General features: G+C 44.8%; 1 protein-coding gene across 1 annotated transcript in view; it reads right to left on the bottom strand.

Moving 5' to 3' along the window:
* ryr3 (ryanodine receptor 3) overlaps positions 1–22,565 on the bottom strand; it is a 423,842-nt gene extending 401,277 nt beyond the window's left edge. The window contains exons 1-3 of the mRNA XM_068038163.1: positions 22,287–22,565; positions 22,054–22,173; positions 6,507–6,614 (exon numbers count right to left, since the gene is read on the bottom strand). Coding sequence (XP_067894264.1) covers positions 6,507–6,614; positions 22,054–22,173; positions 22,287–22,565 — 507 coding nt within the window. The remainder of the gene's footprint in view (positions 1–6,506; positions 6,615–22,053; positions 22,174–22,286) is intronic.
* Positions 22,566–23,558: the final 993 nt, after the last annotated feature.

Here is a 23,558-nt window from a genome sequence, read left to right as displayed (position 1 = left end):
AGCCACCACGCTTGAGCCTGCAGCAGCTCTTTGGCATCGCGGGCCGCTGTTTTTTGAGCGCGCCGCCGAGATTGGTGGTGGGCACTTAAAACCCAGCCCAGTTTATCTATTGGTCCCCTAGGATTTCTGCAAGTATAACATTTTTAACAGTGCTACATAAAGATGAATTCAGAATTTCTAAGCTGCATCAACAAATGCCAGCTGTAAATAACTTTAATACATCTATTTTTTGTTTTTCTCTTCTTGAAAGGATCGACGTGGCCGTGAAAGTAGGTGCAATTTAGATCCATTGAACTAGCTTGATATAATGATTATTGATTATTGCACTGAGAATACTGAAATCTGGGTTCATTGCGTTAATAGTGATCCTTGGTACAAACGAGAGGCAAAAAGGTCCAATTTCACAGGGCTATGTCCTGTACACCAATGGCACCTAAAATACATCCAATGCCATATCGGTTAAGGCAATAATTAGGTGTTCCAGACTGCTTGCAACACGTGTCAGGCCTCCTGCATATACTAATGAGCGCATTAATGCATCTTTCAGGACTCTCTGGGAAACTGGTCAGCACTAAGCAGAGCAGGTGGAATCACAGTACACCCCCTACAAGCCTAGCAATACAGAGGGGGGTAAAACATAGGGGACAAAGCCTATGCTGGGAGTTCCCATTTCCCTGACTTCAGTGAGACCCAAGGCCAGAAAAATGGTTGTGGTGACAGTGGGATCAGTGCAGCAGCCAGAAGTCCTGCTACAACTCACTCTTGGCAGTGAATCTGCGCTGGAAGAAAATCCAGACTCCAACCTTTATTCACTACATCCCCGCAACAGTTCAACTGAGATTGGAAATGCAGCACAGTGAGAAATCCAACCAATATCTGCCATTCCACCTCATCATATTGCCATGGCAATATATTGATGCTACAATGCATAACACTATCACATTTTCCAAAAAGGAATCCAACATAGACTATTGCACTGTTTAATATATCATGCAAATATATAAATAACATACATTAACTGTGATTTTCCTGTAATAAATTCCAGATTATCAATTGATAAACTTGGTTATTACATTCGAATCCTTAAAACTTCGATGACAATGTATCAATTGAATACACCATCCTCCAGATCATGAAATGCCAATGAGTGAAACAAAGCCAAAAAGTAACTCTGCCAATGATTTGCCATACAGATTGTGACAAATAATAGTAAATGCACTTGTGAAAATGTGCAAATGTGATGCATGTGAACTGCTGTCACTTCCTTCTTGCCCTTAATGACATTATCTTCTTTGCTTGCTGAATTCAGTCCAATTGATCACTATTCTCTAATAAAATATACTCAATAGGAATAAAGGACAATTTAATCAGTAGAGTTTAAATTTGATCCAGCAAAAATTACTTCTCTCTTCTTAGTGTGGAATCTACCTAATAAACTACTTATATTCTTATCACAAAAACACAAAAAAATACATATACACACATGTACAAAAGGAACATCGGTGACCATTTTCCTATGAAAGCACCCTGAGAGTCCAACATTTTGACCACATGCATGTAAGGGTGCAAAACAAAACAGATCAATGAACGTACCCATTTGGTGAACTCTATTGGCTAGCATGTTAGAAGAAAAGAAATAGCAGAAAGAGAATAAATTACAATAAATTATTTGCACATTTCTCACATTTCTTCCAGATATCCCTCATGTTTTAACAAGGTGGAGCTGCTGCAAAGAGATTAATACAAAATAAACGACTGAAATTGTGATCTGGAGTACATTCCTAGTTTGGTCATGTTACTGACAAAAAGCACAATTAATAATGGGATCTTTAAATAGCCATATCCCCTTGCATAACTTAATGAGATGGAAATAAATCTAACAGCTAGCTTATTTTTAAAAATCACATTTGTATACATATGTAGAATTATTGTGAGGAATACGATTCATAGAGTTGGCAACATACTAATCTATAATAATAAACATCAATTGTATTACACAGATTATATTTGAGTCATGTTGATGCTTACTATGAATAAGCAAAAACTTTCAAGCACCATGTATAATGAATAGCGCTTTAGGAGATAAAACAGCAGTCATAACAAACAACCCTCGCAATTGGTTTTGTTACTATTGTGTTGCATTGAAGAAAAGAGTTGAGGTGAATTAAAAAAGAAGAAAATTAGAAGTGGTAACAGATATTGAATCCACTTGACTCTGGAACAATGGCTACTTATGGACTAATAAGTCAAGTTACAAAGAATTATATAAAATTTGCATTACAGAAACATGCCAGTTTGTCCAACTGGTTCACCCCACAGGAGCCTCCTCCCACCTTATTTAATCTAACCCTATTAAGATAATCTGCTATTCCTTTCTCCCTCAGGGGAAGCGGTGGTATTGTCACTGGAGTAGTAACACAGAGACCCAGGGTATTGCTCTGGGGACATGGGTTTGAATCCCAGAAGATGGAATTTGAATTTAATTAATAAATCTGGAATTAAAACCGAGTCTAATGATAGCCATGAAACCATTGTCGATTGTTGTAAAAACCCATCTGGTTCACTAATGTCCTTTAGGGAAGGAAATCTGCCGTCCTTACCTGGTCTGGCCTACATGTGACTCCAGATCCACAGCAATGTGGTTAACTCTTAAATGCCCTCTGAAATGGCCTAGCAAGCCACTCAGTTGCATCTAACTGCTACAAAGGCAATAAAGAATGAAACTGTACAGATCACCCGGTATCGACCTAGGCACCGGAAACGACAACAGCAAACTCAGCCCTGTCAACCCTGCAAAGTCCTCCTTACTAACATCTAGGGGCTTGTGCCAAAGTTGGGAGAGCTGTCCCACAGACTAGGCAAGCAACAGCCTGACATAGTCATACTCAACGAATCATACCTTAGACAATGTCCCAGACATTGCCATCACAATCCATGGGTATGTTCTGTCCCACCGGCAGGACCCAGCAAAGGTGACAGCACAGTGGTATACAGTCCACAGGGAGTCGCCCTGTGGGTCCTCAACATCGACTCCAGACCCCAGAAAGTCTCATGGCATCAGGTCAAACATGGGCAAGGAAACCTCCTGTTGATTACCACCTACTGCCCTCCCTCAGTTGATGAATCAGTACTTCTCCATGTTGACCACCACTTGGAGGAAGCACTGAGGGTGGCAAGGACGCAGAATGTACTCTGGATGGAGGATCCTATTGGTAGGAGTGATCACCGCACAATGGAGACGAAGTTACGTCTTCACATTGAGGATACCATCCATCGTGTTGTGTGGCACTACCACTGTGCTAAATGGGATAGATTTCAAACAGATTTAGCAGTGCAAAACTGGGTATCCATGAGACGCTGTGGGCCATCAGCAGCAGCAGAATTCTACTCAACCACAATCTGTAACTTCATGGCCCGGCATATCCCCCACTCTACCATTACCATCAAGCCGGAAGATCTCCCCTGGTTCAAGGAAGAGTATAGGAGGGCATGTCAGGAGCAGCACCAGCCATACCTCAAAATGAGGTGTCAACCTGGTGAAGCTACAAGCCAGGACTACTTGCTTGCCAAACAATGTAAGCAGCATGCAATAGACAGAGCTAAGCAATCCCATAACCAATGGATCAGATCTAAGCTCTGCAGTCCATCCACACCCAGTCGTGAATGGTGGTGGCAATTAAAAACCTAACAGGAGGAGGTGGCTCCACAGATATCCCCATCCTCAATGATGGGGGAGCCCAGCACATCAGTGCAAAAGATAAGGCTGAAGCATTTGCAACAATCTTCAGCCAGAAGTGCAAAGTTGATGATCCATCTCGGCCTCCTCCTGAGTTCCCCAGCATCACAGATGCCAGACTTCAGCCAATTCGATTCACTCCGCTTAACATCAAGAAATAACTGAAGGCACTGGATACTGCAAAGGCTATCGTCCCCGACAACATTCCAGCAATAGTACTGAAGACATGTGCTCCAGAACTTGCCACACCCCAAGCCAAGCTGTTCCAGTACAGCTACAACACTGGCATCCACCCTGCAATGTGGAAAATTGCCCAGGTATGTCCTGTACACAAAAAGCAGGATAAGTCCAACCCGGCCAATTACTGCCCCATCAGTCTACTCTCAATCATCAGTTAAGTGATGGAAGGTGTTATCGAGAGTGCTATCAAGCAGCATTTGCTTAGCAATAACCTACTCAGTAATGCTCAGTTTGGGTTCCGCCAGGGCCACTCAGCTCCTGACCTCATTACAGGTTCAAACATGGACAAAAGAGCTGAACTCAAAAGGTGAGGTGAGGTGGGAGTGACTGCCCTTGACATCAGGGCAGCATTTGACCGAGTATGACATCAAGGAGCCCTAGCAAAACTGGAATCAATGGGAATCAGGGGGAAAACTCTCCGCTGGTTAGAGTCTTACCTAGCGCAAAGGAAGATGGTGTGATTGTTGGAGGTCAATCATCTCAGCTCCAGGACATCACTGCAGGAGTACCTAAGGGTAGTGTCCTAGGCCCAACCATATTTAGTTTCTTCATCAATGACCTTCCTTCAATCATAAGGTCAGAAGGAGGGATGTTCACTGATGATTGCACAAATTTCAGCACCATTCGCAACTCCTGAGGTACTGAAGCAGTCCGTGTAGAAATGCAGCAAGACCTGGACAATATCCAGGTTTGGGCTGACAAGTGGCAAGTAACATTCGTGCCACACAAGGGCCATCTCCAACAAGAGAGAATCAAACCATCTCCCCTTGACATTCAATGGCATTACCATTGCTGAATCCCCCACTATCAACATCCTGGGGGTTACCATTGACAAGAAACTGAACTGGACTAGCCATATAAACACCGTGGCTACAAGAGCAGGTCAGAGGCTGGGAATCCTACGGCGAGTAACACACCTTTTGACTACTCAAAGCCTGTCCACCATCTACAAGGCACATATCAGGAGTGTGACGGAATACTCCCCACTTGCCTGGATGGGTGCAGCTCCAACAACACTCAAGAAGCTCGACACCATCCAGGACGAAGCAGCCCGCTTGATTGGTACCCTATCCACAAACATTCACTCACCCCACCACCGATGCACAGTGGCAGCAGTGTGTACCATCTACAGGATGCACTGCAGCAATGCACCAAGGCTCCTTAGACAGCACCTTCCAAGCCCACGACCTCACCACCTCGAAGGACAAGGGCAGGGAATGCTTGGGAACACTACCACCTGCAAGTTCCCCTCCAAGCCACACACCATCCTGACTTGGAACTATATCGCCATTCCTTCACTGTCGCTGGGTCAAAATCCTGGAACTCCCTTCCTAACAGCACTGTTGGTGTCACTACCCCACATGGACTGCAGCAGTTCAAAAAAGCAGCTCACCACCACCTTCTCAAGGACAATTAGGGATGGGCAATAAATGCTGGCCTAGCCAGTGATGCCCACATCCCACGAATGAATTTTTTAAAAATGCACTTATCTAGCTTCCCCTGAAATGCTATTTACCTCAACTAATTCAAGTGGTAGCAAATTCCACATTCTTACCACAGTCTCAGTAAGGAAGTTTCCCTGAATTTCTTCTTGGATTCATTCGTGATTATCTTACTTTTATATCCCTAGTTGTGGCCTCCCCCATAAATTGAAACATAAGGGCGGCACAGTGGCGCAGTGGTTAGCACCGCAGCCTCACAGCTTCAGTGACCCGGGTTCAATTCCGGGTACTGCCTGTGTGGAGTTAGCAAGTTCTCCCTGTGACTGCGTGGGTTTCCTCCGGGTGCTCCGGTTTCCTCCCACATGCCAAAAGACTTGCAGGTTGATAGGCAAATTGGCCATTATAAATTGCCCCTAGTATAGGCAGGTGGTAGGGAAATATAGGGGATGTGGTAGGAATATGGGATCAGTTTAGGATTAGTATAAATGGGTGGTTGATGGTCGGCATAGACTCGGTGGGCCGAAGGGCCTGTTTCAGTGCTGTATCTCTAAATTGCTATGTCTGCCATATCAAATCTTTTCATAATTTTAAGGACCTCTATCACGTCATCTCTCAGTCTTCCCTTTTTTAAAGAACAAATCTCCCACCTGTTCAATGTGTTATGATAGTTATAGTCCCTCAGTTCTGTTACGATTTTTGTGAATGTTTTTTGCACCTTCTCCAGTGCCTCAGTATCCTTTTCATAATATGGAAACCAGAACAGTTCACAGTGCTCGAAGTGTGATCTAACCAAAGTGTAAACTTAACCAATCATAATGCACAAAATACATCAGATGCTCAGTGAACTCACTCTCTGTGCTTTAATGCCTTAGGTTTTGCAATAAAGTAGTCACATTATGTATTTGACATATTAATTCTATACAAATCAACTTGTTGCGTCTAAAAATTCACATTATCTAGATAGAAGGAATATTAGGAATTATTGGAAATAATTCCAACCATAAAAGATAATGACCTGAAAAAGAAATAAGGCTACTAAAAGAGTGAAATGATGAAACATTTCAATATCTGTTAGTCTCAATACTTACTCCTTCATTGTTCTTTTCACTTGTACTGGTCAACATCTCCTGCAAAGCTCTGACAGACAATGACTGCTCCAGCACAAAAACACAGATGGAAAGGTCAGGTGGAACATACTGTGGACAAAAAACAATTACTCTTGTCAAGGCGATTATTTTCTGTTATGCTCTCAAACATTTTTTATTCTTTTCCATAAAGAACAATGTTAACTTAAACTGAAGTGTGGCAAAAGCAGATTGTCAAGGGAAAGGAAGATGATGCAACTGGTTCAATAGGGAATTTCATTTTTGCCTTTTTTTGTTTATCTGGCATCAAGTCCATTGCCAAGTTGTATTAGCATGAGTTTGAGTTGGTACAGGTAGGATAGGAAATATGCTGCTTGTACATGTCTGATACAAACTTGCACAAATCCTAGAAACTTTGTATAAGCGGGTACAATGTTACTGTCACATTTGCATTAAAACAAACCCTATGTGCTCTGATTATATATGCACTGTCCGAATGTTAAATTGTGGTCAGTTCTAAGATCCATCCGCCTCTGAAATATATGACTATGGAGAGTGTTGGCTCCCAACAAAAAAATGAGACTTGAAACGATGAACCTCATGGGAATATTATAGGAACAACAGAGAAGCTCGGGCCATCTATGACTAAGTAGCACATTTATTTTCCTTTGCCAATTTTCTCTAGGCTCTCTTTTCCCTTCAGTGCTTTTCCCAAATGGCCATTATTCATGTTTATGCCTTGGCAATGAACAATCAGCAGACTGTTCAATTAGTGAGGACATCACTAACCATCAAACCCCATCCAATCTTCAAACACATATCCATTTCCAGCAGTAGTTACTGTATATCAATCAGAAGAAGGAACTTGGCTGATTTTTCCCTGGTTAACCCAAAAGCATTGAGACCAAATGAAGTAGTCTTCTAACTCATGATCGAGATCAGCACAGAACAGGAATCAAACCGGGAAGTTAAGATAATTATTGTAGTTTTAACATTACTTAAGTATGTATATGTGGGGGAGAATACTTTTCCAAAACATTCCTGCTCCATGAAATTGAACTGAACATTCTCAAGACATCATACAAATCAACCACAATTACATAACAGCAGAAATGCTAAAACAACCTGATATCACTGGAAATTGCATAAACAATACAAAATCAAATAGATACAGGGGCAGACTGGCTCCTCCAAAAGGCCAAGGGATTCTAAAGGGGCCACTGATAATACATCACCATCTGGCTATTACTAGGACTATTACTAGGAGCTCATGGGAAATCTCCAGATTTCCCCAGTGCCCCATTGTTTTTTAAAGACATTATTAAAAGACAAGCTGCCAGCAATGTCATCCTTTCAGTTTAGGATGATCATCTAATTTGCAACACTGTACCCTATACTACAATGCTTGTGAGGAGAGAGATTAAATATCAGCTAATATCCCAGCAAGACCCAAGACCGAGGAAGTTTAAAGGAACTACCTGTTCTCTCAGCAAGAAGAAGAAATATTGCTAACTGCTATGGTTGAATCACTGAGTGACTGTCATGTGACAAGTCCCTCACCATCTGTGGTTTTAATCTGGTGTTTTCACTGCAGCAGAGGAGAAGCAACTGGACTTGGACATGAGCAGACCCTAGATGGGGGTTCCTCTCTCTCTCCCTCTTTCTCTCTCTCTCCATTCCAGCTTGAAAGCTTTCAAATCCTGCTTGTTGACTGACCACCTTTGCATACTCTGGCGACAATCAGAAACCCCATTGGAGGAAATCATCTGTGTACTGCATTGGCCAGTACATCCACATTAAGGAAGAATTAAAGTTGTTGTTGTCTAACAAGGAGAAGGAAAAGAGGGAAACCCTTGAACCCCTCCTCACTTGACCGTAACAGCATGCTTAGATCAATCTAACTGCAGTACAGTACTAAAAGAATACAGTGGCTAGGTGAGGTTTGTGCAGCAATTTGACAACTATGCTAACAAGGCCAAGAAATAAAAACTAATTTCAATTTCACTTTTGTGAATAAGTAACAGTAGTTTTGCCATGATAAAGAAAATTCATTCGCAACATTTTAATCTCTGCAAATGTATTGTGAAGACACTGAAAATGAATTATAGCCACTTAGATATTGATACTTAATTTATAGGTAACTCCTGGGCAGTGATCTGGCTCAATTTATAGCTTCAATGAATGCACTTAACGCACTGGCAGAATGTGATACCAAGCAAGATTTATGTCAGGAGATGTGTCTAGCAAGCAAAATGAGGAGACAGGCCTGGAGTAAAAATTTAAGATTGTATAATGTTTCAACAACTAAGCATCTATTAGAGTAATAGGGCTACTAACCTCGTTCAAGCAAATACATTAGTACTGCTAAAAGGGTTAGTTAGGAAATATTAATAATTGTTATTGAATTGGTCCATCACCTCTCATGATGTTTCTTCTGGAAAATGTAGTATTTTCCTTATTCACTTTTTTCTTCATTTTCTGATTTCTTTCTGAAGTTATTGACTTTCTTTTTAAGGTATACCTTGACAAACAGCAGTACTCACCTCCACCTCATCCAGGTGGCTGTTATTCACCGGTGAGCCTTCACAGTGAATGCTGAGTTCAATTGTTTTCTCACCTGACATCTATCTACACAAGCACTTGAAGCAGAGGTCAATGTGTGATGATCGGAAGCAGGAATCTGATCTGAATTAAAAACTGTGGTTGATACCCCACTGTGGTTGATAGTGCCCTCAACCGTGTCCGACCCATTTCCCCCACTTCTGCCCTCACCCCTTCCCCTCCCTCCCAGAACTACGACAGGGTACCCCTTGTCCTCACTTTCCACCCCACCAGGCTCCACATCCAAAGGATCATTCTCCGCCATTTCCGCCATCTCCAGCGTGATGCCACTACCAAACAGATCTTCCCTTCCCCTCCCCTGTCAGCATTCCGTGACACCCTGGTCCACTCCTCCATTACCCCCACCACCTCGTCCCCTTCCCACGGTACCTTCTCATGCAATCGCAGGAGGTGTAATACCTGCCCTTTGACCTCCTCTCTCCTCACCATCCAAGACCCCAAACACTCCTTCCAGGTGAAGCAGTGATTTATTTGTACTTCTTTCAATTTAGTATACTGTATTCGCTGCTCACAATGCGGTCTCCTATACATCGGGGGGACCAAATGCAGATTGGGTAACCACTTTGTAGAACATCTCTGCTCAGTCCAAAAGTATGATCCCAAGCTTCTGGTTGCTTGCTATTTCAACTCACCACCCTGCTCTCATGCCCACATTTCTGTCCTTGGCCTGCTGTAGTGCTCCAGTGAACATCAATGCAAGCTCGAGAAGCAGCACCTCATCTTTCGATTCAGCACTCTACAGCCTTCCAGACTTAACACTGAGTTCAACATTTTCAGAATCTGATTGGCCTTTTTTAAAAAAAAATTATTCGTCTATTTTGTTTTATTTTTTAACCATGTGCCTGCCTTAAACTTGGTTTTTCATGTTGTGCTTTTGGACAGAGCTGTTCATTATTCTGACATGAACACTCTCTCTGGATTAATGCTTTGTCCTTCACCAAAACCATTAACACCCCCTTTGCTTTTGTCCCATGACATATCTGTCATTTAATCTCTCCTGCCCTCTGCCCTATCGCAAACCTTCCCTTTTGTTCTCTTCCCCACAACACACCCCTTCAATTGCTTAAAGCCTATTCTATTTCTAACCTTTGTCAGTTCTGATGAAAGGTCAACGACCTGAAACGTTAACTCTGCTGCTCTCTTCACAGATGCTGCCTGACCTGCTGAGTATTTCCAGCACTTTCCGTTTCCTTTTCAAGTTTCCAGCATCTGCAGTATTTTGGTTTTACTTAACCTGATCTGAATTCCCGTTCTCTAACCTAGGGGCTATTCCTTCTGAGCTTAAATGTTAATTGTGAACAACATTAGGCCTTGTTACTGTCGAAAGGTCATCGATCTGAAATGTTAACTCTGGCCGGAATTTTACACCCCCGCCAAAGAGCAGGATGTGGCTGGGGGTGGGGGAGGGGGGGTGAACAGTGTAAAATGGAGTGGGAGGTGCCTCCACTGCCATTTTATGGAGGGTGGCAGCGGCGAGAAACGGCCCATCCACCCCAAGCCAATCAAGGCCCTTAAGTGGCCAGTTAAGCAGCCCAGGCCTGAGAAAAGCCGCCTGTTAAAAGTAGGTGGCTTTCTGATGGCCTGGGGGTGGTCCTCCTAATCAGGCACCTTGTGGCCGATGGAGGGCCGCCCCCAATGCCCCAACCACCCCCAATGCCCAACACGCCCCCCTCCCCCCCAATCAACCACACTTGCCTCGCCGGGGCCTGACCGATCACCCCCGTCGAGGCCCCAAAAACTTACCTTTTCCTGGGTCCATCCTTCCTCTTCTTCTTGAAGCGGGTTGCAGTCCCAGCAGTGGCCATCGCTCCCAGTGGCGCTGCTGAGACTAAGAGCTGCCAGCCTGCTGATTGACCGGCAGCTCCATTAGGCGGGACTTCATGCCTCAATGAGGTGGAGGTCCCGCCTCAGATCAATTCAGGGTCTGGGGACCATAAAATGCAGTTTGGATCCCCAGGCCAGGCGGAGGCGGGATCGCCACCGACTCTTCGGTCAGTGGACAGCTCCCGTCCGACGAGAGTAAAATTCCAGTCTCTGTTTCTCTCGCATTAGATGCTGCCAGACCTGCTGAGTATTTTCAGCATTTTCAGTTTATATTTCAGATTTCCAGCATCTGTGATATTTTGTTTTTGTACAAGCGTTTTGAATTTATTCCTTTGAAAGGCAGGAGTAGTGGAGACCTAACAGTAGTAATGGATGAGAAGACCTCAGTGCAGTGAGTTTTGGATGAGTTGTAAATTGTGTGGAGTGGAGTTATGGAGGTTGGCAAGGATGGCATTAGGGGTAAAGCAAGGACAGCGGTAAGCAATATTGCAGAAGGCAGTGAAGGGTCTTCACGCTGAATAAGCAGTAGCTGCATGGAAGTGAAGCTCTGTGCAGAGATCCATGGATGCATGTTTTGAGCTCCCAGTAACCTTATTGTAACTCGTTACATCCAGCAATGTAATTTCAGTATATTTACTGCTCATTTCACTTAAAGAATACCAGTCTCTAACTAACTGCTACAGAATAAATTTAGATTTACAGTCCCATAAAATAAATCACTTTTCCGAGGTTTAAGGTGCGAGGGGCAAAGTTTAGAGGGGATGTGCGAGGCAAGTTTTTTCCACAGAGGGTGGTGAGTGCCTGGAACTTGCTGCCAGGGGAGGTGGTGGAAGCAGATACGATAGCGACGTTTAAGAGACATCTTGACAAATGCATGAATAGGAAGGGAATAGAGGGATATGGGCCCCGGAAGTGCAGAAGGTGTTAGTTTAGGCAGGCATCAAGATCGGCGCAGGCTTGGAGGGCCGAATGGCCTGTTCCTGTGCTGTACTGTTCTTTGTTCTTTGTTATTTGTTCTAAGCCACTTTCAAAATCAGGAAAAAAGGTGTTAAATATGTAATAGGGTAGAATTTCCCATCAGTAAATGCTTAATGCATCTATATTACATTTCTGTATACACTATTTTTATGCAAGCATTGACCTGCTTACTTTAAAAAAGTAACGCCTGGGTAAAAATAGTGCACACATGAATGTAACTTGCATTATGTTGCAGCTTTCAGACATTAGCTTTGCCAATTGTAAATTCTGCCTTAATTGGTTTATATCTTAGTTTAGAGATACAGCACTGAAACAGGCCCTTCGGCCCACCGAGTCTGTGCCGACCATCAACCACCCATTTATACTAATCCTACACTAATCCCATATTCCTACCACATCCCCACCTGTCCCTATATTTCCCTACCACCTACCTCTACTAGGGGCAATTTATAATGGCCAATTTACCTACCAACCTGCAAGCCTTTTGGCTTGTGGGAGGAAACCGGAGCACCCGGAGAAAACCCACGCAGACACAGGGAGAACTTGCAAGCTCCACACAGGCAGGACCCAGAATTGAACCCGGGTCGCTGGAGCTGTGAGGCTGCAGTGCTAACCACTGCACCACTGTGCCGCCCTATCTGTCGATACACTTGTTCTCACTCATCATGATGAAATATGTGGAACACATATTTTATGATATGTGGTCACTAATGTTAACTTTTAGTTTCATCACCCATTCTGTTTTTTTAAAATTCATTCATGGGATGTGTGCATCACTGGCTAGGCCAGCATTTATTGCCCATCCCTAATTGCCCTTGAGAAGGTGGTGGTGAGCTGCCTTCTTGAACCGCTGCAGTCCATTTGGGGTAGGTATACTTAGGAAGGGAGTTCCAGGATTTTTACCCAGCAACAGTGAAGGAATGGCGATATAGTTCCAAGTCAGGATGGTGTGTGACTTGGAGGGGAACTTGCAGGTGGTGGTGTTCCCATGTACTTGTCCTTCTAGTTGGGAGAGGTCGCGGGCTTGGAAGGTGCTGTCTAAGGAGCCTTGGTGCATTGCTGCAGTGCATCTTGTAGATGGTACACACTGCTGCCACTGTGCATTGGTGGTGGAGGGAGTGAATGTTTGTAGATGGGGTGCCAATCAAGCGGGCTGCTTTGTCCTGGATGGTGTCGAGCTTCTTGAGTGTTGTTGGAGCTGCACCCATGCAAGCAAGTGGAGAGTATTCCATCACACTCCTGACTTGTGCCTTGTAGATGGTGGACAGGCTTTGGGGAGTCAGGAGGTGAGTTACTCGCCGCAGGATTCCTAGCCTCTGACCTGCTCTTGTAGCCACGGTATTTATATATGGCTACTCCAGTTCAGTTTCTGCTCAATGGTAGCCCGTAGGATGTTGATAGTGGGGGATTCAGCGATGGTAATGCCGTTGAATGTCAAGGGGAGATGGTTAGATTCTCTCTTGTTGGAGATGGTCATTGCCTGGCACTTGTGTGGCGCGAATGTTACTTGCCACTTCTCAGCCCAAGCCTGGATATTGTCCGGGTCTTGCTGCATTTCTACACGGACTGCTTCAGTATCTGAGGAGTCACGAATGGTGCTGAACATTGTGCAATCATCAGCGAACATCCCCACTTCTGACCTTATGATTGAAGGTAGGTCATTGATGAAGCAGCTGAAGCTGGTTGGGCCTAGGACACTACCCTGAGGAACTCCTGCAGTGATGTCCTGGAGCTCAGATGATTGACTTCCAACAACCACAACCATCTTCCTTTGTGCTAGGTATGGCTCCAGCCAGCGGAGGGTTTTCCCCCTGATTCCCATTGACCTCAGTTTTGCTAGGGCTCCTTGATGCCATACTTGGTCAAATGCTGCCTTGATGTCAAGGGCAGTCACTCTCACCTCACTTCTTGAGTTCAGGTCTTTTGTCCATGTTTGAAATAAGGCTGTAATGAGTTCAGGAGCTGAGTGGCCCTGGCGGAACCCAAACTGAGCGTCACTGAGCAAGTTAATGCAAAGCAAGTGCCGCTTGATGGCACTGTTGATGACACCTTCCATCACTTTACTGATGATTGAGAGTAGGCTGATGGGGCGGTAATTGGCCGGGTTGGATTTGTCCTGCTTTTTGTGTACAGGACATACCTGGGCAATTTTCCTCATTGCAGGGTAGATGCCAGTGTTGTAGCTGTACTGGAACAGCTTGGCTAGGGGCGCGGCAAGTTCTGGAGCAGAGGTCTTCAGTACTATTGCTGGAATATTGTCAGGGCCCATAACTTTTGCAGTATCCAGTGCCTTCAATCGTTTCTTGATATCACGCGGAGTGAATCGAATTGGCTGAAGTCTGGCATCTGTGATGCTAGGGACTTTAGGAGGAGGCCGAGATGGATCATCAACTCGGCATTTCTGGCTGAAGGTTGTTGCAAATGCTTCAGCCTTATCTTTCGCACTGATGTGCTGGGCTCCCCCATCATTGAGGATGGGGATATTTGTGGAGCCACCTCCTCCAGTTAGTTGTTTAATTGTCCACCACCATTCACGGCTGGATGTGGCAGAACTGCAGAGCTTAGCTCTGATCCGTTGGTTATGGGATCGCTTAGCTCTGTCTATCGCATGCTGCTTACGCAGTTTGGCACGCAGATAGTTCTGTGCTGTAGCTTCACCAGGTTGACACCTCATTTTGAGGTATGCCTGGTGCTACTCCTGGCATGCCCTCCTGCACTCTTCATTGAACCAGAGTTGGTCTCCTGGCTTGATGGTAATGGTAGAGTGGGGGATATGCCGAGCCATGAGGTTACAAATTGTGGTTGAGTACAATTCTGCTGCTGCTGATGGCCCACAGCGCCTCATGGATGCCCAGTTTTGCATTGCTAGATCTGTTCGAAATCTATCCCATTTAGCACGGTGATAGTGCCACACAACACGATGGACGGTATCCTCACTGTGAAGGCGGGACTTCATCTCCACTGGACTGTGCGGTGGTCACTCCTACCAATACAGTCATGGACAGAAGCATCTGCGGCAGGCAGATTGGTGAGGACGAGGTCAAGTATGTTTTTCCCCCGTGTTGGTTCCCCCACCACCTGCTGCAGACCCAGTCTAGCAGCTATGTCCTTTAGGACTCGACCAGCTCGGTCAGTAGTGGTGCTACCGAGCCACTCTTAGTGATGGACATTGAAGTCCCCCACCCAGAGTACATTTTGTGCCCTTGCCACCCTCAGTGCTTCCTCCAAGTGGTGTTCAACATGGAGGAGTACTGAGACATCAGCTGAGGGAGGGCGGTAGGTGGTAATCAGTAGGAGGTTACCTTACCCATGTTTGACCTGATGCCATGAGACTTCATGGGATCCTGAGACGATGTTGAGGACTCCCAGGGCAACTCCCTCCCTACTGTATACCACTGTGCCACCACCTCTGCTGGGTCTGTCCCGCCGGTGGGACATGACATACCCGGGGATGGTGATGGCAGTGTCTGGGACATTGTCTGTAAGGTATGATTCCGTGAGTATGACTATGTCAGGCTGTCGCTTGACTCGTCTGTGGGACAGCTCTCCCAACTTTGGCACAAGCCCCCAGATGTTAGTAAGGAGGACTTTGCAGGATCAACAGAGCTGGGTTTGCCGTTGTCATTTCCGGTGCCTAGGTCGATGCCGAGTGGTCCGTCTGGTTTCATTCCTTTTTATTGACTTCGTAGTGGTTAGGTACAACTGAGTGGCTTGCTAGGCCATTTCAGAGGGCATGTAAGAGTTAACCACATTGCTTTTGTTTTTGTGACTAAAGATATAAAGATATAAATGTATATAAATTTATTTGTGGTCAGTGACACTGAAATGACTACCCTCAATCATGACCACATTGGGGAACATGGATGAATCTTCTGCCTATCCCGACTCCACCACTTATCAAGGGAGTATGTCTAAAATTGTTCCTGGGCTACCCCAAGAGATCTGCTTGTTCTCGTGATCATTAAAGATTCCTCAGCACTAATCAAAGACAAGCAGGAAGTTTCACCCTCAACCAACACCAGGAAAGAGTAAATTGGTGATTCATCCCAATGACTGCTGTGTACGCCTTCCAAATATTGTAAGGGAAGCACTTTGAGATGCTGCCGAGAGATGTGATGCTAGAGAAATGCAAGTCCATTCATATATACTCGGAGCCATCTGATGATAAAGTGAATTTTCTGGGTCTTTGTTTCCATGGCGACTTCCAGCACAGTACAGTACAGCTTCAGGTCACTGACCTGAAACATTAACTCTGTTTCTCTCTCCATAGATGCTGCCCGACCTGCTGAGTATTTCCAGCATTTCTTGTTTTTATTACAGCTTATACCTAATCAGGGGAGAATAGGGTGGAAAATCTGTTTCATAACTATCTCTAAAAACCACCCAATATTCCAGGATTACTCTGGAGAGCAAAACAATTCCTGGCTTCTTTTCTCCACTACTAATTTCTCCTTAAACACCTCCGTCCTTCCCTGTCCACTGGCGCAGTGGTTAGCACTGCAGCCTCACAGCTCCAGTGACCCGGGTTCAGTTCTGGGTACTGCCTGTGCGGAGTTTGCAAGTTCTCCCTGTGACCGCGTGGGTTTTCGCCGGGTGCTCCGGTTTCCTTCAACAGCCAAAAGACTTGAAGGTGATAGGTAAATTGGCCGTTGTAAATTGCCCCTCGGTGATAGGGAATATGGGATTACTGTTGGTATAAATGGGTAGTTGTTGGTCGGCAAAGACTCGGTGGGCTGAAGGGCTTATTTTAGTGCTGTATCTCTAAATAAATAAAAAAAAAGGGCAGCCTAATGATGAATCATTCTCCTCTCAGCCTGCTGGAGGAGAGCCCATAATGCTCGTGAGATGGCCCGAATGGGTGGTGGAGTGGCCCAGCTCCACATTTTGACCCCAATGGAGGAAGCAGTGCTGAAGATCACCAGGGTGTCCAGGTGGTTGCATCTGCTGAAGCCCATCCTGGCTGCTCTGTCCAATGTCAGAGTAGCCTGTTCCCCTCTGAACTCCCTCAGCTGGGCTTTGCGCACTCACCAGGCGTTCCCCTGCCAACCCCAGCTGCCCCAGTGATGCCAGCGGCCTCACGCCCCTCTCCAGATTCCTACCACTCACCACTGAGAAAAGCAAGTCTTTCAGCTCCAGCAATGGCTCCTCTGTGGCACTTTTGGAGCAACTGGGCTTCATTTTGGGCCTCTGCATCATGTTAATTGGTCTTTCCCATAGCCCTCATGACCTCCAGCATTGTTCCCATCTTCTGGACCCTGTCGTGTTCCAGACACAGCATTTTCCCCGTGCCCTTGCACTGAAAATTGAAAACGGCTGCTGACAAGCCTGTTAATGAGCTCCACAATGAGAGCAACAGGCACTTAATTGGAGGCGGCGGGGTTGCCATTCCCTCCCTCCCGGTGTCCCTTTAAAAATGGCTTCACGTTCCAGAGGCAGCAGGAGCCAGTGCTGACCTCTGAGAAAATGATCTTCAAATCATGAGCACTCCCACTTCCACCCCTGTGGACTTTAAAAATCCGGCCCATTATCTGCAGAGGGCTTCAACCCAGCTCTTGTTGTGCACAATTCCACAGTGTATAACAAGTCATAAGTCAGCACTAAGTGCACTTGGAAAGGGTTTAGAAAAGGTGCATGTTGAAAATATTAAACTTGCACATCATAGATCAAGTTTCTGAGGCTGGGTTACCAAAGATGGCTGTGTCAAGCAAACTTTACATTTGCATCTGACCCAAACTGCAGCTGGCCACTTAATGGCTTGTCAAATTACCTTGTTGGAAACCAGACAGCAAGACTGCATTCTGAAAAGATAACTTGGATGTGGTACAGCAAAGGTCGATTTTATTTTTCCTCATTTTAAAAGAGCAGAATCTCCTCACTGACAACTATTCAGAAGTATTTTAATCAAATGCATTTTAAATAATAAAACAATAATTAATTAGATATACATCAATGTTTTTCAAATTCTCAGAGGGTTGGCATGAATGCAATTTATACTATAATATTCATGTAGTTTTGATCTGTTTATTTCCTAGAACATGTACTGAACCACATAAGCTTTTAATTAGGTTTAGTGAAAATTGCTTTATGAATGATTGTTCCAGAGTCACCAACACAATATCCTTTTAAAAATGAAACATCCATTTATCGATCTGCAAGTTGTCAGCATATTATATTTGATAGCTTCTGATGTTTATTGACTGATAATCTTGGAAGTCTTCTCCCTGAATGCATTCACATGCTCAGGAAGCATTCTAACCAGTCTAATTCCTCCTCTTTAAAAAGCCTTTAAAAGTTTTATTAGTTTATTCCTTCATTTTACTTATGAACTGTCTTTCTAGAATTAACAAAAGTTTTTTTTGATGAAGTCATAATGGCCTAACCTATTGGGCCAGGTTTTGCAGAAGGGATTGACAGTGAACGCTCAGCATGCGGCATCATTACCCCTCTGAAATGGAGCACAACTTCAAGATGTCAGTCACGCATAGATTAGCACAGAAATCCTGAAGTTGTGGTCTGTCCCTCAGGGCTCCGACACAGGATGTGCTGTGCTCCCTAGCCCCAGAGCCAGCAATCGTGAAATCAGTGAGAATTTTAAATTTCCTGCTCCCATATCTCTGTTAGAAACCCCATAAAAAGTTACACCTTATACAATGCGGTGTAACTGGGCTTTTAACATTGATGTGATTGATCAAATTTGATGAATAACAGAATTTGCCCTGAAAAAAAATGTTCTAATAGTAGAGTCCTATTAAATGATTAATTAGTAGATGTTTTTAAGCTTAATATTTTTAATAATAAAAACAGAAAGTGCTGGAAATACTCAGCAGGTCAGGCAGCATCTGTGGAGAGAGAAACAGAGTTAACGTTTCAGGTCTGTGACCTTTCATTAGAACTTCTGATGAAACGTTAACTCTGCTTCTCTCTCCACAGATGCTACCAGATCTGCTGAGTATTTCCAGCACTTTCTGTTCTTATTTCAGTTTTGCATTTATTTTTAATAATAATTGTGTTTAAAAAATATTTTTTTCAGAATATTTCAGCTTCTACTTTCACCCCATGTGTACGTCCCAATTTTTAGATTGCTCTCTGTAAAATCTTTTTCAGTGATTTTATTTCATTGCTTTTTGTTTCCTGTTTGGGTGGCTGTGAAAATCCTTTGTTGTGATTGGCTTCTTGGACAGCCTGATGATATCACTCCAACTCCATACTGGGAATTCTCCAGTAAAGAATGCTGCAACCAGTTGCAGATCGCTAGATCTCTCAACAGCAAGGCCCCTGCTTTGCCGCTAACTGCGAATTCAGTGGCAATATTTTTCTCATTCTTATGATTAAAACATTAGGAACTGGGTGTCATCTCTTGGACTTGTTTTTGTGTTCAAACCCATCTGACTGATAGAGTGAAAGTGTCTCCTGGCTTGAAAGGTTATATATGAAAGACCCACAGCACAAAACTATGGGCTGAATTTAGTGTTGGTGGTGACGGCCACACCGATGGGTCTGAAAGCAGGGGACGACCCCGCTTCAGCAGTCAGCGGGACCCAGGACGGCCATCCCTGTTATTCGGTCCCCAAGAATGGCCAACCAATCAGACGGCTAGCAGCTCAGTAGCACCATCGGGAGTTATGGCCACTGCTGGGACTGCACCTGGAGGAGGAGTGCACAGCGATGGGTGGCACCCTCACAACTAGGTACGGGAGGTCTGGGGGTCCCGGGGATAGGGGTTGGTGAGGCCACTGCCACCAGCGAGCCCCTCCTTGGGCTAATAATTGCCTGGAAGGAGGCCATCCCCTCCCACCCCACCCCAACGAGCCCACTGGGAAGCGGTCTTCCCATGCAACGACGCCACCACCACCCCCCCCCACCCCCCCCCACGACAGGTGGGAAGAGGTCCTTAATTGGCCATTTAAGTGACTCAATTGGCCTCAGGGTGGGAAAGCCATCTGCACCAACCTCACTGCTGACACGATGGCAAGCCAGCGGGAAGACGATGGGCACGCCACCCCTCACCTTTCCATGCCATTTTACTGGCCCTCCCGCCCACTTCCCAGCCCATCCCCTATGTCTTAACTTGGCAAATTGATTCAGAACGGCTACATGAATAACTTGTTTAGGAAATAGAAAAATCATACTGATACAACAGGGGCTGCTCTTCACAGGTTGAGGATAAGCAGGTTATTGAAACAGAGTAGAAACAGACTTTGCAGTTAACTCTACTTCATCTGACCTGGATTTATTTGACGCTAACATGAAATACAACTTTATTCGTTCATAATGAAGACAGGGTGCTAAGTTTCAAACCAATGAAATATTTCTCAACTATTCAGACATTCTGCAGGCATCAACAGTTTTGAATGCTGTTTTCATTTTTTTTCTAAGATGTTACTTTTTATATAATTTCCCAAAATAGGGTTTTACTTTTCTTTACATATCAACAAAAATGTACCGGTGTTAGGGTTGAAGAAAAAAATTCTGAGTAACAGTTACATGTTTCATTGATTGTGAAGCAAAGAGCAGAGTTTAGTGTGTAATCCCATAATCCTACCACTTTGATTTGGTATCAATGAGTCTTTGAAGCTGATTTTGTGGAATTAAAAAAGCAAGAATGAAGTCAACAAGGCAGACAACCCAAAAATATTAATATCGTTTTTACAGCATGTTTGAATTTACTGTACACCTGATTGGAATCTTCAAATGACTACAACTAAAGGCTATTCACATAGAAGATAAGCAGATGATGAGAATGAAGGGCTGAATTTTATAAGTCTGCCGCTGAATAAATTGACGGCCGCCCAGGCGGGCCGCTCAGCATGGAGCTGCCGCGATCCTAAGCACGGCGGCTCATTTAAATAGCCGGGGCAGGCCACCCCCACCCCCAACATGGATCATGTGGAGGGGGTGGCTGTCCATCCCCGGGAATGGCATCAGTTGCCTGTGCGCGGGCGCTGACGCCATTTCTAAAGTGCTGTTAGCCCTACTGTACTTAAAGAAAGATGGAATGAAATAAGTACATCCCTTTTTCCCCTTTCCCACCCCTCCAATAACAATTACATTAATTATTTGCCCTTCCCCCCAAAACAATTATCTTTGCCATCTGACCTTCCCCCTCCAAATGACACAAACTTTAACCTACAACCCTTCCCACCATCCCCTACACCCATGACGTTAATTTGACCATGTTTTCCCCCTCCCAAACTGATAAACTTACCCCCTCCCCCCTTCGCACTCGTGTTGCCCCTCGCTGCCCCGAACAGGGATCCGAAGCTGCGGGAGTGCCGGCCACCAGGCCAAGGATTGCAACGGGACATCAGGAGGTGACGTACGTATATTTAAGTTAATTATTTTAATTGACTTAAATATTCAAGTTATGGTCCCATCGCCACGGTACCCCACGCCACCGCTGGGAGGTTTGGGCCGGGCCCTGTTGGCATCAAAGTCCATGGCGGGCCTCATCTGGGTCCATCTTCAGGCCCCATCCCTGCCATGGATCCCAACGTCGAGGACTCCTTAAAATCAAGCTTGAAGAGGGGTTGTTGGGGGGGGCGGGGTGTGGTTGCCTAGGGGAGGTAAGTGTATGAGGTGAGATTATTCAGCTAGCCTTAACAGTGTCACAGCCCTTTGTAATTCATCTTGGAGTGACGTGATATCTCTTACATTTGTCATGTTGACTTACAGAAAATAATGCGTGGTCACAAACAATTTGCAAAACAAGGAAATAATAAAATTTCATAAAAATATTTAAAATATGGAATTTGCCAGTTAATTTTTTTTTACAGTTCAGGTAGTTATTCTACAAATATTACTTGCATTTAGCATTGCTTAATTCATCCACTAAGCTCCAGCAATGGCTCAAGAGTTATTTGTCTATATCCTTGGTACTTGCCCAAATAGGACAAAGAAAGATAAAGGGAATAAGATTTATTACATATTAACATGAAACTGGAGTTTTAGTTGAACTATTTAGCATGTTTAGCTGCCTGATTAATCCATGATAATACACAAAGTCAATTTACAGAAAACATTTGAGACAAATGCTTTTCAATAAAATGGATTTTAGGACCTATGTCATTATTGAAAAAGAACATATTGAAACATACATTTTGAAATCTTAGATAAAGAAATTGAATACCTTAGCTTCTGAAGTAGGCTCTAACAAGCACAAACGACTACCAAATCCTTCAGCTGAAAGGCAAAATTTACGTTGTTCCTTCTGGATGGTGGCAGTGGACTGAAGTACAACTTCATCATCCTGTGAGGAGAAAAATGAGTCTGGTGAGAACAGCTTTTAATTTTGCTAGCATTTTGATTGACAAGTGTTTGAGCTACTTACAAGAAAACACTTGCAACTTAACTCTCAATAACCTTCTGACTGTCAATATGAAATGGTTTCCAAATAATCCTTTTTAATGGCTTGGCATCATATTCGACCAAAATATCTAGGTTGGAAAATGACACAATGGCCAGCATTTTCCTGGGACATAAAGCAGGTGGCATGGCTGTGCAGGCAGGAGGTGGAAGAAAGCAATATTGTCGGGGTTGTTTAATTAACGGCTGGCAGGCGTGGGAGCCGGCCAGGTGGGAGCCGGCCAGGTAGAAGGCGCGGGCGGGAGGAAGTACTGGGTCAGGCATGGCTGACACCATCTTTAAAAGGCAGCCAGCATTAGTCTTAAAGACAACTGCTCCAGAGGGAACTAAAGGCAACTGGAGAAATCAGAAGGTGGCAGAAGACAGAGCAAGGGTGGCACCCAGGTTCTCTGATGCCTCGCTAGAAGTGCTCCTCCAGGTGGCACAGGCTTGCAGGGAAGGGTATAATAATAAGCATGCAGCCTTAAATATGTCGAAAGATGAGTATGACTTTGGAGAAAGGGGTATCCACCCAGTCAGCAGCAATGCCCAGGCAATAGCATTGGCTGCCACCCACATACCAGCCTCTCTATAGCAGACACCAGTCAGTCATGGATGACCCCTGCATTGTCATGATTGACTGGTCACATGTAGGAGTCTTCCCTGTGGAACCATAATGGACAGTTAGGCTGTCATTAACATAAGTGTGATGTGTGTCTATGATAAGCGAGTAACAATGACAATTTACATGCTTTCAGGAGAAGAGATCTTGAGAAAGAGCAAGTACAGGAGGCAGTGCCCCATATATGGCATTCCACACGCCAATGAAAGAAGAGCCATTGGAGCTGGGAGGTATGGAGGCAGGTTATGTATTGTTGATGGTGAGATGGATATGGGGCCCGAAGAAAGTGAGAGCCTATTGGATGGGTGCAGGAGACCCTCAGGCGAGCATAAAATACCGTGCTCATGTGTCACATAAAGCTCCAGATGGTGAGTAGTCAGAAGGGCATGTTGGAATGTGCATTACCCTCTCATCATTCTTCCCGCTCTCACAGGTCTTGGACAAGAACAGGCAACTACAGAGCCTGTGGGACAGGCTTTCACCTCTGAGGGGGAGGAGATCTCAGAGGATGCAGCATCACATCATTCCCCCACACCCTCCACCAGCGCAGACACTCCCATGCCGGTGAGTAGTCGCGTGCAAGTAGGAAAGGGGTCACAGTCTGGTGATGTGCCCCAGCAGCTGACAGAGGCAGCGACAGTTGCGGTCACTCACACTCAGAGGACTGT

The sequence above is a fragment of the Heterodontus francisci genome, chromosome 9 (assembly GCF_036365525.1).
Source record: "Heterodontus francisci isolate sHetFra1 chromosome 9, sHetFra1.hap1, whole genome shotgun sequence".
NCBI lineage: Eukaryota > Metazoa > Chordata > Chondrichthyes > Heterodontiformes > Heterodontidae > Heterodontus > Heterodontus francisci.
This window is presented reverse-complemented; position numbering and strand designations above follow the sequence as displayed.